At 45.3% G+C, this 15,548-nt stretch overlaps 1 protein-coding gene across 2 annotated transcripts in view; it reads right to left on the reverse strand.

Moving 5' to 3' along the window:
• Window positions 1-315: 315 nt before the first annotated feature.
• vcam1b (vascular cell adhesion molecule 1b) overlaps window positions 316-15,548 on the reverse strand; it is a 19,200-nt gene continuing 3,967 nt past the window's right edge. Inside the window, exons 3-10 of one of the 2 annotated variants that reach the window (XM_076726860.1) lie at window positions 14,668-14,973; window positions 13,180-13,440; window positions 9,794-10,066; window positions 8,458-8,736; window positions 6,182-6,484; window positions 4,948-5,220; window positions 1,870-2,130; window positions 316-1,708 (exon numbers count right to left, since the gene is read on the reverse strand). In XM_076726860.1, coding sequence (XP_076582975.1) covers window positions 1,548-1,708; window positions 1,870-2,130; window positions 4,948-5,220; window positions 6,182-6,484; window positions 8,458-8,736; window positions 9,794-10,066; window positions 13,180-13,440; window positions 14,668-14,973 — 2,117 coding nt within the window. In that variant the 3' untranslated portion in view covers window positions 316-1,547. The remainder of the gene's footprint in view (window positions 1,709-1,869; window positions 2,131-4,947; window positions 5,221-6,181; window positions 6,485-8,457; window positions 8,737-9,793; window positions 10,067-13,179; window positions 13,441-14,667; window positions 14,974-15,548) is intronic. The other variant, XM_076726861.1, reaches the window with a different exon arrangement.

Genomic DNA, 15,548 nt, shown 5'->3' on the forward strand with positions numbered 1-15,548 from the left:
GACGTGTCAGAGCTCTTTTAGACCCTAACTGCTGGACAGTGTGTGGATCTTCCTGTACAGCTGAAGGTTTCAGCAACTTTGAGGACAAACCATCAGCGAAAGCCCTGAAAAACAAACAGCGTCTGTCTGAGTTTTCAGGGCTGCTGGTTTGAACAGCAGCTAAGATGTTGCCATGGTTCAAGCCTGACACGTCCTGAAGACTTCCAGTAAACAGTGAATTGAACAGAAGTGAAAGGGGAAGCTGGTGGCATGCTGAATCACAGGAACTTCCCAGAAAATGGAATCATGTTCCAACAAGCTCCAGGACTGTGAAGCTGAAGTGAAGAAATAGAACTCTTTAATAAAAGCACAGAGTGAGAAACTGGACACATTCAACTCACATGAGACAAGAAATCCAGCAGATAATTCAACATCAGCACAAATACCAACAATATGAAAACTGGGAGACCTGAAAACTGAAAGTTCAAAACATTTCTGACCTTCTTCTGGTCATTTAAAGTTCCTGAATGGTCACGGTGGGAAGTTTTCCTATACGGTCGGACGCTGAGGCCAAAGCTTTCACTCAGAGCAACATTTTTTGTACTCAGTTTGGATTGTCAGGCAGAGTTAAAGTTACAGTTCACTGAACTGGAAGTCAGAGCTGCTAAAGAGTCACTGATTCCACAAACACCGGTGAAAAATGAATGAACAGCAAAGCTGCAGCAGGCTGGTAAAAGACAAGATGATGTGACCTGCTGTTCACATGTAGTTTAGCCACATTTTAGCTTGTGTTAGCCACATGCTCGGGCATGGTAGTCAACGGTTTGAGTGTTATATAAAAAAAACTTGCCGCATATTTGGGTATTTGGAGGTGGTAGTCACATGTTGGGTGAGGCTAGTCACATGTGGAGCCAAATGTTGGGACATGGTAGCCACATTATGGAAAATGAAAGCTATGTTAGCATGTGAAAGCCCAATATTGTGAAGTGTCAGTCACATTTTTGGGGCATGGTGGGCAGGTGGTAGTTACATTTTGGGCCTTAGTAGCAACTGGCATTGGTGTAGAGCTACATACTGGGATACTGGATGGTGGTACTCACATGCTGGAACATAGTATCCACATACTGGGATATCAACAACATATTAGGATGTTGTTGCCACATATGAGGATGTGGTTGCAACACAATGGGGCTTTAGAAGTGGAAAGCACATGTTGCGATATCTAAGCTGGAGTACTGAAATCACATGTTGCACATTAGCAGCCACAAGATGGGAGGTGGTAGCCACATGTTTGGACGTAGTAACAATATGTTAGCATATCAAAGCCGCATGTCAGGACATGGCACCTACACATTAGGAAGTGGTAGCCACATATTGGAATACTGATGTCACATGATGGAAGTTAGTAGCCACATATTGGAACATGAAAGCCACATGTTGGGATATCAAAGCAACATGTTAGAACATGGTAACCACATGTTGGAACTTGGTAGCCACATGCTGAACTTGGTGGCCATGTGTTTGAAATTGTTAGCCACTTTTTGGGAAGTGGTAGCCCAGTGTTAGCCTCAGGCTGAGGGCGGAGCAGACTGGGGCAGCTGATAGAAGCCTTTCTTCCTGGATCTCCTCAGGTAGTCCAGGAGCAGAGTAGCGGCTGCTAGCCCAGCGGCAACACATGCAACTGGGATGATGACAATGCTGAGACTGGGAAGAAGGCTGGTACTTCTCTCTGTGTGAAACAGAGACAAAGACCAGAATAAACGTGTTTTTTACTGGCACCAAATCTGTTTCCAAACCCTTAAAAAATAAAAAAATATTAGATTATCATCCTGAAATTAAATTCGGGGATTTGAATTGGACCGTTTTCACCGTCTAACTGGTCTAACTGACCTCTGACGCTGATGCTGAACACTTTGACCTGGTATCCGAGGTTGTTGGTCACGTTGACCTGGTAAAGCCCAGAGTCTCTAGCTGTGACGTTGACCAATAGGAAGGTGCCGTTGGGGGAATATAGCTCCATCCCATTGGTCAGCTTCTTCAGGACCACGGCTGATGGCGGGAAGCTGATAGTTTGGCAGCAGATGGTGACATTTTGTCCCTCTTGGACCACCGCAGACGGCAGGACGAGGACTGTGGTGTTCCTTGGAGGAGCTGCTCCACAAGAAACCAGATAAAAGCATGAGAATGGTCACATGATTTTTTTAACATAAAAAACAACGTGATACTACCTGAAGGTTAACATATAACTTGAGTGAGAGCTTGGGAGAGACTGAACAAATATTAGATCTGCAACAAGAGTTCAGGAAGCAGTGGTCCTAAAACGTTTGATCATGTAGTATCTTTCCTGACCAGCAGGGGCAGCACTGATGCTGTGGAACAGCATCCCATCGCAGGGCAAGAAACATTAACGCATCCTGTTCGATTTCATGGTGCTCCGCTCCGTCTGATTAGCAGTGTTTGTGGCTTCAACTTAAAACACCCACAAAGCTGCTTTTTTTTAAGAAAAAACACACTGCTGAGAGATGATAGACTCCAGGTTCATTGTCCTGCTGGAGACAAGCTTCTGTCATGAGCTGTGTCCGAAAAATGTCTTCAAATGGCTCCTTCTCCCCAAAACTCAAAGAGAAACATCAAATTGTCGAGAAGCTGAAACCATTCTTGCTCACTGAAACTGGTAAACAATTATCAAGAGTCATTTTCATGTAATAGAAGAATTGATGAATGGACTAATTGCTGCAGGTCTGACAGCATGTTTTTAGTGAAAATAATGTGAAATAATAGTGAAATAATGCAGTCAAACTGTTGTTTGCTGGGAGCCCGACATGAGTGTTGATAAGGTGTGTAGCGAGGTTTGTTTGTCTGATTCTCTTGAAGCGAGTTCAAGTGGAGAGTGATAACATGACGCTTGTGAAAACAGCTGACAGCTGCGTACACTCCTCTGCTGGTCACTTCTGAATGTACGTGACAACTGAACCATGTGTTTTATTACAATATTCACAAGATATCCCTGCTCGGAGTAACAGCGAGGCTTTGAAGAGTCCTACAAACCTGATCCCTCAAACAACATCCAGATTGAAAAAGAATTAGCAGTTCTGAGAGTCCAGTGTCTTAGTGGAGATGCTAACAGGGTTAGCTGGTCCAAGTTACCGAATCAAACACTCTCCTAAACTGTGACCCTCGATCAGCCTGTTGCTGCCTCTTCAGTGGTCAGTAGTCAGATTCATGTGCTCAGACGTACTTTAAAGGACCGGCATGCAGGACTTAGTGACATCTAGTGGTCAGGTTATGCACTGCAACCCATCCAAGGGTGAAGGAGAACGTACGGTGGCCCCTAAAAACACAGAAAAGGTGAAGGGCCCTCTATACGATATTTGGTTTGTCCCTTCTGGGCTACTGTAGAAACACACAGGACCTTCTAATCACTTCTCAGAACCTTCAAACGTCTTTTTAAAAAGTTCAGTTCTGTTTTATTTTCATTTTCTGTCTCTTTGGTGCGTCTTGACCGAGCGGACACAGAAACAGCGCCGTTCACGCTGGTGCTCATTACGCCTTTTGATGTATTTATGGGATTTATTTGAAAGAAAAAACAACGGAATAAAAACAAGCTGTTATGTTCAAAACGTGAAATTGTTTCGTATTTTATATTCAAGCACTGACTGTAGAATGGGCCCCTGAAGTGTCCGACACATGACTCGGCAGTGGAGTCAGAGTTTATTTCTGTCCAGCATCATGTGACGGAGTGAGAGGTCGACTCCTCAGATAACAGCCATCAAACACAAAGAAGACGACGAACTGAAGGTTGAGCAGACGTGAAGGAGGACTGTAAATATTTGGAAATCTCTGACTCAGTTTCTCATCACAAAGAACAGATACTCCATGTGAAGTGCTTCAGCTATCGTTTTCTGTCTCATAGAAATGATATGAATGGATAAAAATGATCTTTTTTGACTGTCTGCTTCCAACAGTGAGCTTCACAAGTGAGTGACTTCACAGGCTTTGTTAACCCTGCGCTTTGGCTCTCAGGCTACGCATAGACGACAGGCAGACCGTCTGATTGCTCGAGGAGGCCTGCAGATACATCTCAGGGATGAAATTATTTGAATCTATAATCAATAATCTCTTTAAAATAAGCCAAGTATCAAAGATAAGATATGACAGGACACCACATTGTAATATTTCTGAAACAAAAACTAAAGTGATTTTAACTTTGGATTGTTTGATGGGGCTACAGTTAGTCTGGAAAGACTGTTAACGGTCTGTAAAAAGGAGGAGGACTAAGACGCCACTGATCAGCCACTTACAGCCAGTCCGGAGATCTCTGCCCAGGCAGCTTAACAGCCATCAACACCAGGACTCATGTGACCCTATTGAATCACATGATGCTGGGTGGAGCTATGATCCTGCTAGAGAACAAATTCCGGGACTCCCCACCAGTTAGTGAGAACTGAAGAATCCTTTTGGATGAGAGATGAAATGTCTTCTTGTCCAGTTTCCTTTGGAAACACTTAGCACTGCTAAGACCTGGACGCACGGCTCTGTGTGTCAGCTAACAGCTAACGGCTTGTTCCACCTCCAGTCTACACAAAACAGGCCAAAACGCACACTGACGTCCTTGAAGTTTCCATTTCCCCTGGACTAATTTAACAGGTTATTTGCTCCACAGCACCGTCTTATAAGAAATCCTCAAAGAGGACGAGGTTTGGAGGGATGCTGGGGCGTTTCTTCACCGTGTACCTGCTCAAACTTAGAGAAGCGATGCTGCTGTTATCATCACTGTTTTCATCAAATTCTCATTGAATGTTTCTGTACTTTCTATTTGAAAACTGTTCATTTCACTTCCTTTGTCTTCTTAAATTTATTGATTGTGTTAGCTCATTTTTTATTTCATAAAAAACTCTCCATATAAATAAAGTTTCTTTGTGTTTTGTTATTAACTACAAAGTTTTTTAAATGAAATTACAAGCAGACCTCTGACAGTGATGGAGCTGGTGACCAGCTGGGATCCAAACTGGTTGGAGGCTTCACACTGGTAGTGGGCGGAGTCTTCCAGCAGGACTGAGGAGAGGCTGAAGGAGAGGATGGAGGAGGAGGTGGGGTCGGTCCTATGAAGCTCCGCCCCTTCCTTCCTCAGCACCAATGTGGTGGGCGGAGCTCCATCTGAGCGGCAGGTAACCGTAACCTGCTGACCCTCCACCACCTCCTCACCTGGACTCACTGAGAGGGAGGTTCTCCTCGGAGGATCTGAAACACAAACAGACAATGACTGAGATCAACAAAACCTGAATCTGAGATCAAAGAAACCTGGTTTAGAAAGAAAGATTCAGCTTCTCAAACATAGAGACTCCATCTGACCTTAAAACAGAAGCTGGTCGACAGGGAGCTTGAAGGAATGCTCTGGTGTTCTGGTGTGTTTCTGCTCCTTGGCAGTGTTTGTGAGCAAGTCTAAACCATGTGGAAACTGTGTCCACATCCTCTGTTAGAGGCTGCTGACACTCCTCACTGAGCAGTGAAGGACTGTATCATCTGCATATGTGATCATTCTGCACTTGCTGAGCTGGGAGTTCATTCATTCAGTGAGGGTCGGGGCGCTCGACCAGAACTCGTGTTGTCCAACCTCGTCTGAAATCAAGTCAGGCTGCGTTCTCACAAATCTGCAGGTGACACCATGTCTAATGTGACCTCACTTACCTTCAAATCCTACTCTCACCCAAGCAAAGAGCAGACCCTCGGTGGCTTGACCCAGACTTCATACATATCTACGTTGTCTCTGCTCAGGTTAAACTTCTGTGGCCGGCAGGTTCACCTGAGTTCAACGGTGCACTCAGTGGTCCAACAGTCAGCACTGTAACAGGTTCTACTAGTCTTACAAACATCCACTAGTTTGAAACCCTCTTGTGTGAGAAACTTTTCAAGTCAAGCTTTTGTAGTGGACTTCTGTGCCTTACAGTCTGACGCAGTCTGAGCAGCCTGTAGGATCCTGAAGCCACTCATCTAAAAACTACAGGACTGGTCTGCAAGGGAACAAACTGGTTTCATGTATTTTAAAAGATAAAGCAGGACTCCCTGTGCGTGGATTATCCTACTGAAATAAACAAAACGAACTAAGCAGGCTTTGACAAGAAAGTGTGTGACAAGGTCAACACTTCCAGCAGCTGCCTCACGATAAAGTCGTCAATGAAAAGGCTTTTATTTCCTCACTCACAGTGGACCTGCAGGGGGATGCTGGTCCTCCTAGACCTCCACACATCTCCGTCCTCCGTCAGCAGCTCAGCTCTGCAGGTCAGAACCTGCTGATCCTCCTCCACCCGGTGCCGAAGAACAGACGAGATGTTCTGCAGGGAACCAGAGAACCTGAACGACTCTGACATCAGCACTGTGCTCCCAGACAGCCACTGGATCCTCATTTGATTGGCTGAGAAGACATTGCTGACATCACAGCGAAGGGATGCCTCCTGGCTCAGCAGGATGGGACCAGGATCCTCCAGAACTGGATCAGATGGAAATGCTGCAGGGAAGAAAAGACAGAGGACACACAAAGATTCACATGTAGAAGACATTTCAGGACTGTTGAAGGACCAAAGTAAAGGTTTCCTCTGCAGCCCTGAGTTCATTCCTCCAGTTTGACTTCATTTCTAAGAGGACTGACCTGCAGAGACTAGAATCCTGACTGTCCTGACCCCCCACTATCTGAAACTGCTAAGGTCTTTAGTCAAGTCTCCATTAACCTTCCAAAGACCAAGAGAGACGCAACTCACCAGATAAGAACATCAATATCAAACAGTTGTGCAGAACTCCAGATTAAAGACAGAGCTGACGTTCTGCACATTCATCCACCACCTCCACCTTCTTACTGTCCATCTGTCTACCTATGGGACACACTGCTTCCTGTGTTGACACTGGCAGTCGCCATAAACCATCCTACCAGCACCGTCTGTTCTTTGTAACCCGACTGTTCGATCAAACTTGGGATCTGTTTTAATTCAAACCGACTATAAGCTCAACAGAGTGTTTGAAGCAGTTTGCCTTGTTGCCAGCTGAGGGAGCTCTTAAAATCCAACAGTAAAGATGGATGACGGTAGCGAGCTGATCAGGTAAGCAGGAAGTATTTTGGGTTCTAAATGATGAACAAAGGTCAGACCGTGACTTTGGACAAAGCAGCCAAATTTGATCACATCAGTTGTGTCTGAACGAGTGTTTGAACTTTTTGTGCTATCGGATAAATCGACAGTTAAAGTGATCAATCACAGAGACAACAGGAGGAGAATAACACAGTTTTAGTCCGGAACGGAGAGAAAAGTGGACGACTGTTCTTCTTCTTTCCTGCTGTTATGTGATAAAGTCTGAAAAAGGCGATGTTCCTGCCAGAAGGAGATCAAACTGATCCCGAGTCAGAGAGTTCTGGAAGCTGTCGGCAGGCTGGTGAGACAGGCTGATCCTCCTGTTTGTTCCTGTCTCTGTGGGGGAGGGTTTCACGCTGTCTTAGCGGAGGAGGTCAGGGGGTCTGTGTGGAGGTATTTGGCGTCCTCCTCCTCTGTTGTGTCACTTCCTGTCTGTCAGAGCGTTGGAGTTTGTCCTCCTCAGCTAAGATGAAAGACAGATGTTTCTGCTCTCTGGAACAACAGCGTGAAGCTCTCTGACCTTTGACCTCTCTGCTCTGACTGCCAGTAAGAAGCTGTCCAAACACAGCAGCTCTGACCGAAGTCCAGGACGCAGACTGACTCTGAACCCCCACTGAGGCCTGCAGGAATGTCTCAGTATCAGCTTTAATCTGACAGTTCAGTTCTGGATGGTTTCAAATGCAAACAGACGTGTTCAGAGTCTGCAGAGACACGAAACCAGATCTGATTCGGGCATCGCTCCACCTTCAGAGGTCGGACTGTTGATCTCTGCTCTGGACCAGAACCTCATGACACCCCCACAAACCCAACTCCAATACAATGGATCAATATTGATGAATGGATGTGGTTTGTATACAAATGACTCTCCACAGAAACGTTTTTCAATGCAGAAAAACTTTACATTAATGTTAAGTTTAATGTCTGATGAATGTAAACGTAAAATCTCATTTGAAAAGTATTTTGATGACATGAACCAGCTGCTGTTCTTCCTCTTTACGACTTCAGCTAACTGTGATCTGTGGTTTCTTGAATGATGATCAGATGAAATGAATAATTAATAAATAAATAATAAAAACTGAAATGCGTGAAAGTGGAAAACCTTTTGGGAACGTGCAGTGAGTTGCAGTTGGCCGTGTGCAGCCTTCCCGGTCGGTCTCCTGATTTAATGAGACCAATTAAAGTGAAGTTCATTTCATTTAACTGAGGATTTTGTCTCCTTTTGTCTTTTGGTGATTTAGACTTGAAAAGTGAAAAGTGTCACCTGTTTTCAGTTTTCTCTGTCCAGCATACGAAGGTGATATTGGCTATTAATGATGTAATGAAGACCTGATCTCAGGTGTCTCAGGTGTGTCTGACTCACAGAAGACGTGGACCTGGGTTTTTCCAGTCCTGATGACGGAGTCACACTCGGCCTCACAGCTGTACCCTCCCTGATCCTCCAAGCCCAGGTCTTGTAGGTGGAGCAGCGACAGTCCATCCTGGTGTTGCGTCCTCTGGAGGACAGTCTGGTCCTGGTCTGTCCTCCTCCAGGTGAGGGTGGGAGGGTGGAGACACCCGGAGGTTCTGCAGGTCAGGACCAGACCTAAACCCTGCTCTGCTGCTGAGACCAGAGGACTGAGCTCCACCTGTAGAGGGTGAGCTGAAAGAAGAGGTTCAGATGATGAAGACGACCTTCAGACTGAAGCACCATTAAAGTCCACCTCAGTCCTTCATCAGAGGCTCCGTGTCCAAACGGGCTCCTTCAGATCTTCAGACACAAATCACGACATTAAACTGCCTGAACGTTGGCGAAGAGAAACGTTTTCTAAACTGTGGAAATACGATGGAATAAAGAGGCGTCTGACACTCTGAGACTCTGCTCTCTGATTGGCTCGCAGATCTGAAGCTCTGCTTTGAGATGATTCCTCCTCAGAAGTCCTCACAACATTAATTTGGCAAGTTTGACCATCGCAAACCAAACTTTGATCACATCGTTGCGTCTCATCCAGACTCTGCAGGGAATGATATTCTAACTGAAGTACAAAAGGAAAAACAGATCAAATCATGTGGTTTGGCTCTTAAATCTCACTAATTCTTTTCAGAATTTCTTTGAAGTAACAGCAGGGTTTGAATCTTTGTGAGATATTTTCATTTAGTTTAGTTTCATTTCTGGAGGCAACATAACAGGTGTGCAGCTGACAGCGAAGGCTTCACCATCATCACCATCATCATCATCATCATCATCATCATCATCATCACTGTGTTCCTGTGAAATATGTGCCAGAAGCAGAACTGTTAGGAGCTGTGAAATGAAGGCCTGATGGGATCATTTCACACAGCTGAGCTTCGTTTCTATGACTCAGTATCACACGAGCTTCAAACTGAACAGCAGACGACAGCAAAGAAGACTGATCATCATCATCATCATCATCATCATCATCATCATCAGTTTCATGAATTTTGGAATCATATTTTGCACATGAAAATCTTTGGTAAGTTTCCTTCAGTCACATAAAGTCAAGCTATTTTCAGCAGTTCAAGCAAAGTTTACCACCATGTGACATTTCAGCCCGTCACTGTTGGAAAACTGCCACCATCATCAGAGTTTCCACAGAAACCTGAAAGTCTCACATCCAAACAAAAACCATGTGAAACTCAAGGTTCTGCTCAGAAAAGGATGAAAGTTCAACAAACAGGAAAGAAAAATGAAAGCAGACCTCTGACAGTGACGGAGCTGGTGACCAGCTGGGATCCAAACTGGTTGGAGGCTTCACACTGGTAGTGGGCGGAGTCTTCCAGCCGAGCGGGGGAGAGGCTGAAGGAGAGTACGGAGGAGGAGGCCGGGTCGGTCCTCTGAAGCTCCGCCCCCTCCTTCCTCAGCACCAGAGTAGTGGGCGGAGCTCCCTCAGAGCGGCAGGTAAGTGTAACCTGCTGACCCTCCACCACCTCCTCACCTGGACTCACTGAGAGGGAGGTGTTGGTAGGTGGAGCTGTGGGAGGGGCAGACAGGTGTGTCAGAGCTGGTGATAGGTAAACAAGGAGGAGACAATAAGGAGACAACAAAGAGACACAGACACAATAAGGAGACAACAAAGAGACACAGACACAATAAGGAGTCAACAAAGAGACACAGACACAATAAGGAGACAACAAAGAGACACAGACACAATAAGGAGTCAACAAAGAGACACAGACACAATAAGGAGACAACAAAGAGACACAGACACAATAAGGAGTCAACAAAGAGACACAGACACAATAAGGAGTCAACAAAGAGACACAGAGACAATAAGGAGACAACAAAGAGACACAGAGATAATAAGGAGACAACAAAGAGACACAGACACAATAAGGAGTCAACAAAGAGACACAGACACAATAAGGAGTCAACAAAGAGACACAGAGACAATAAGGAGACAACAAAGAGACACAGAGATAATAAGGAGTCAACAAAGAGACACAGAGACAATAAGGAGTCAACAAAGAGACACAGAGATAATAAGGAGTCAACAAAGAGACACAGAGACAATAGGGAGTCAACAAAGAGACACAGAGATAATAAGGAGTCAACAAAGAGACACAGACACAATAAGGAGACAACAAAGAGACACAGACACAATAAGGAGTCAACAAAGAGACACAGAGACAATAAGGAGACAACAAAGAGACACAGAGATAATAAGGAGACAACAAAGAGACACAGACACAATAAGGAGTCAACAAAGAGACACAGACACAATAAGGAGTCAACAAAGAGACACAGACACAATAAGGAGTCAACAAAGAGACACAGAGACAATAAGGAGACAACAAAGAGACACAGACACAATAAGGAGTCAACAAAGAGACACAGAGACAATAAGGAGACAACAAAGAGACACAGAGATAATAAGGAGACAACAAAGAGACACAGACACAATAAGGAGTCAACAAAGAGACACAGACACAATAAGGAGTCAACAAAGAGACACAGAGACAATAAGGAGACAACAAAGAGACACAGAGATAATAAGGAGTCAACAAAGAGACACAGAGACAATAAGGAGTCAACAAAGAGACACAGAGATAATAAGGAGTCAACAAAGAGACACAGAGACAATAGGGAGTCAACAAAGAGACACAGAGATAATAAGGAGTCAACAAAGAGACACAGACACAATAAGGAGTCAACAAAGAGACACAGACACAATAAGGAGACAACAAAGAGACACAGACACAATAAGGAGTCAACAAAGAGACACAGAGACAATAAGGAGACAACAAAGAGACACAGAGACAATAAGGAGACAACAAAGAGACACAGAGACAATAAGGAGTCAACAAAGAGACACAGACACAATAAGGAGTCAACAAAGAGACACAGACACAATAAGGAGACAACAAAGAGACACAGACACAATAAGGAGTCAACAAAGAGACACAGACACAATAAGGAGACAACAAAGAGACACAGACACAATAAGGAGTCAACAAAGAGACACAGACACAATAAGGAGTCAACAAAGAGACACAGAGACAATAAGGAGACAACAAAGAGACACAGAGATAATAAGGAGACAACAAAGAGACACAGACACAATAAGGAGTCAACAAAGAGACACAGACACAATAAGGAGACAACAAAGAGACACAGACACAATAAGGAGTCAACAAAGAGACACAGACACAATAAGGAGTCAACAAAGAGACACAGACACAATAAGGAGACAACAAAGAGACACAGAGATAATAAGGAGACAACAAAGAGACACAGAGATAATAAGGAGACAACAAAGAGACACAGACACAATAAGGAGTCACCAAAGAGACACAGAGACAATAAGGAGACAACAAAGAGACACAGAGATAATAAGGAGTCAACAAAGAGACACAGAGACAATAAGGAGTCAACAAAGAGACACAGAGATAATAAGGAGTCAACAAAGAGACACAGAGACAATAGGGAGTCAACAAAGAGACACAGAGATAATAAGGAGTCAACAAAGAGACACAGACACAATAAGGAGTCAACAAAGAGACACAGACACAATAAGGAGACAACAAAGAGACACAGACACAATAAGGAGTCAACAAAGAGACACAGAGACAATAAGGAGACAACAAAGAGACACAGAGATAATAAGGAGACAACAAAGAGACACAGAGACAATAAGGAGTCAACAAAGAGACACAGACACAATAAGGAGACAACAAAGAGACACAGAGACAATAAGGAGACAACAAAGAGACACAGAGACAATAAGGAGACAACAAAGAGACACAGAGACAATAAGGAGTCAACAAAGAGAAACAACACTTGGCTAAACGACCGAACAGTTCGATTTCCTTCGAGCCCTAAATGACACATATGACCTTTGGACGGAGGCAGGTACAGGTGTGGCAGACCTTCATCGTGCAGGACCTCGATCATTCACTGGTCCTGAAGTGAGTAACGTGGTGAAACAGTTGCAGTTTGCTGAGGTTTGCTGAGGCTCTGTGGTTACGTGTCGGTGAAGACATGAACAGCAGTCATGTCCTGTGTTTGTTTGACCGTCTGTCCACCCTCCACCACATGTGGACTTTCTTGTTCTTTAAACGTCACCTGACTTCCTCCTTTTCTCCCGTCATAACTGCTGCAGTCACTAGAGGTCACTGCCCAACAGTAAACATAAATATAACCTGCTCGCACCGACGATCTATACGCTCAACGTTCTGGTGAGGATGGACTGAAAAGAAGACAAAGAGACAATGAGGAGGCAGAACAAGGACAAGAAGGGTTTAACAAAAGGACAACAAGGATGTGACAAAAGGCAACAAAGAGACAACAAGGAAACATGAGTAGCACTGAAATACAGCAGCTCTGAATCACTTCTACTGTCCAGCTGCTGGAGTCACTGTGACGGTGTGTATTAGTACTACTAACACTGGTATTACTACTGATACTACTGTGGACACTAAGCCCTCCAGGAGTTGGTGGTATGTACAGTGAACAGACAGCATGATGGGAATATTTACGCTGTCTGACGTGAGCCAAGTCAGGAAACAGTTTGTGCATGGGTGCCTTGCTCAGCGGCACTCCGGCAGCCTCCTGAGGTTGTAAATGGAACAGGAGCTTCACTCTCACCGTGAACAGTGACCTCCACGGCGGCGGTCTGATTGCCTTCGGTGTTTCGGGCCTCGCAGTCATACCGTCCAGCCTCAGATAGATTCACCGCCGTTAACACCAGCTGACGACCTCGACCCCGCGGCGCAGACCGACCGGACGGCGTCCTGAAGCTCCAGGTGATGACCGGCTCGGGGTTTCCTTCTGCGGAACAGGTGAGAGCGAGCGGAGAGCCGGCCGTCACAATCACGGAGTCTGGTGTCACCGTGACAACCGGAGCATCTGAAGAGGAGAGGAGGATCAGAGGGACGGACGACGGGTTCCAGAAACACCTCAACATCCAGTCAGACACTTTTAATAAAATGAATTTTGGGACGTTTAACACCTTCGAAGACACCCAGGAAGCTCTGACGGTCAACATGGGAAATAAGAGGTCAGGACCAGTCCACTTCCTGTTCTCAGAGACAATGTTAGCTAGTCCAGCTGGAATTCCTCCAGGCAGGTGTGGACTTTTTTCAATGAGACATAGAGCAAACTATTGTGAACAAACAGCAAAAACAATAAAGAGACAAAAAAAAGGCAGCGAGGAAACAATAAGAGGACAATCAAAAGACAATTAAGAGAGACAAAAGAGACGTCAGAGACAGAGACACGAGCAACATCAGCTCATCACTGCAAATCTGCTTCGGGGATGTTGAACAACAACTTTCTCCTCAACACCAACAGAAGAAGACAGAAGGACAGAAGAAGGTTGACAGGAAGTCCACAAACTCTGAGAAGGAGAGGAAACAACTACGACTCCCAGGGTGCATTTCACTGACAAACAGCCAATCATTGCACCTTGTGTTGTGAGCTCCGCTGACAGCTGAAAGGGTAGAAATTTGTTGACAGCGTGTGAAAATTCACAAGGATCTGCAAGTCAAAGAAAAGAAAGATACAGTTTTTATGTCCACGAAGAAGAAGAAGCAGAAGAAGAAGAAGAAGAAGAAGAAGAAGAAGAAGCAGAAGAAGAAGAAGAAGAAGAAGAAGCAGAAGAAGCAGAAGAAGAAGAAGCAGAAGAAGCAGAAGAAGCAGAAGAAGAAGAAGCAGAAGAAGAAGAAGCAGAAGAAGAAGGAGAGGGACCAGCAGCAAACATGGACATCGGCGTGATGGCAGTGAAGGTGATCGATTGATTGATCGTCCCTGTCAGCTGAACAAAACTGGCAGGTGAGGACAACATAACGTAACAAACACAAGCACAAACACAAACAAACACAAATAAAAGAGATAAAACACAAACAAACACAAACAAACACAAACAAATGGAAACAAACAGAAACAAACACAAAGAAACAGAAACAAACGGAAACGAACGGAATCGTGATTTATGCGAGCCGATCGGGAGCAATGAGACGACCTCGGACCTGAACCCCGGCCTGGACTCTGTGGTCTGAACTGGAGTCAGACTCAGGAGGAACTCTGTCGTCTCATTCTGCCCGATCCGGCTCAGGATCAGGCTGCGGGACTCACAGAGCGGGTTTAGGGGGACGGTGGTCTCTCTAGTCCCGTCCTCAGCCGGCAGGTCGCGCAGGTCCAGTGTGGCTCTGCAGCTGATGTTTCCTCCTGAGTCCTGGTTCAGAGGGGTGAATCTGTACTCAGACAGGACTGAGCTGGACCCGGGATCTCCCACAGTGCTCTGCAGGACAGTGTTTCCCCTTAGCCAGGTGAGGGTCAGCAGCTCTGAGGGGTAAACATCAGACACCTGGCAGGTCAGGCTGGACTCCGCCCCCAGCCTCAGGTGGTCCTGACCTCTGATCACAGGGGCTGATGGGAAGGCTGGACCCACAGAGAGACAGAGGACAGTAAGTGGTCCACAGAGGACAGACTGAAAAACTGAAGAGACCAGGATCATGGTCGGATCAGATCTGAACTGACCAATCAGAGAGCACTTAGCTGATGACTCAGCAGCCTTCAAACACTTCATCCTCGAGAACACACCGGGGGGATTCCACAAAGCGGGTTATGTGAAAACTCAGAGTAAGTTCAGCCTGAGATCAGAGAAACTCGGAGTTTTCCGTTCCAGAAAGAAACTCTGAGTCAGTCACCATGGTAACAGACTCTGAAGGTCACCTGCTCGCTGGCAGGTTCACTATAAACCTGAGTTTCTACCTGTCTCCTCCCACGTGAAGAAAGCTGTTAGACATCGATCGCCCGTTCACTCCCAATCCGATTGATATCGAAGCCCAACTGAAAAAAAAAATTGGAAATGCTTTACGTCGCGAGAGAATCTTCAAACCCAGATTAGATTTCCTGTCGTTTCCAGAGGAATGTCTGTTTTCATCAAACGGTATAATTTATTAGGATTATTACGCCGTGTTCCCACCGAACGCGATGAAAGCGATTTAATCGCG

The sequence above is a fragment of the Chaetodon auriga genome, chromosome 3 (assembly GCF_051107435.1).
Source record: "Chaetodon auriga isolate fChaAug3 chromosome 3, fChaAug3.hap1, whole genome shotgun sequence".
Classification (NCBI taxonomy): domain Eukaryota; kingdom Metazoa; phylum Chordata; class Actinopteri; order Chaetodontiformes; family Chaetodontidae; genus Chaetodon; species Chaetodon auriga.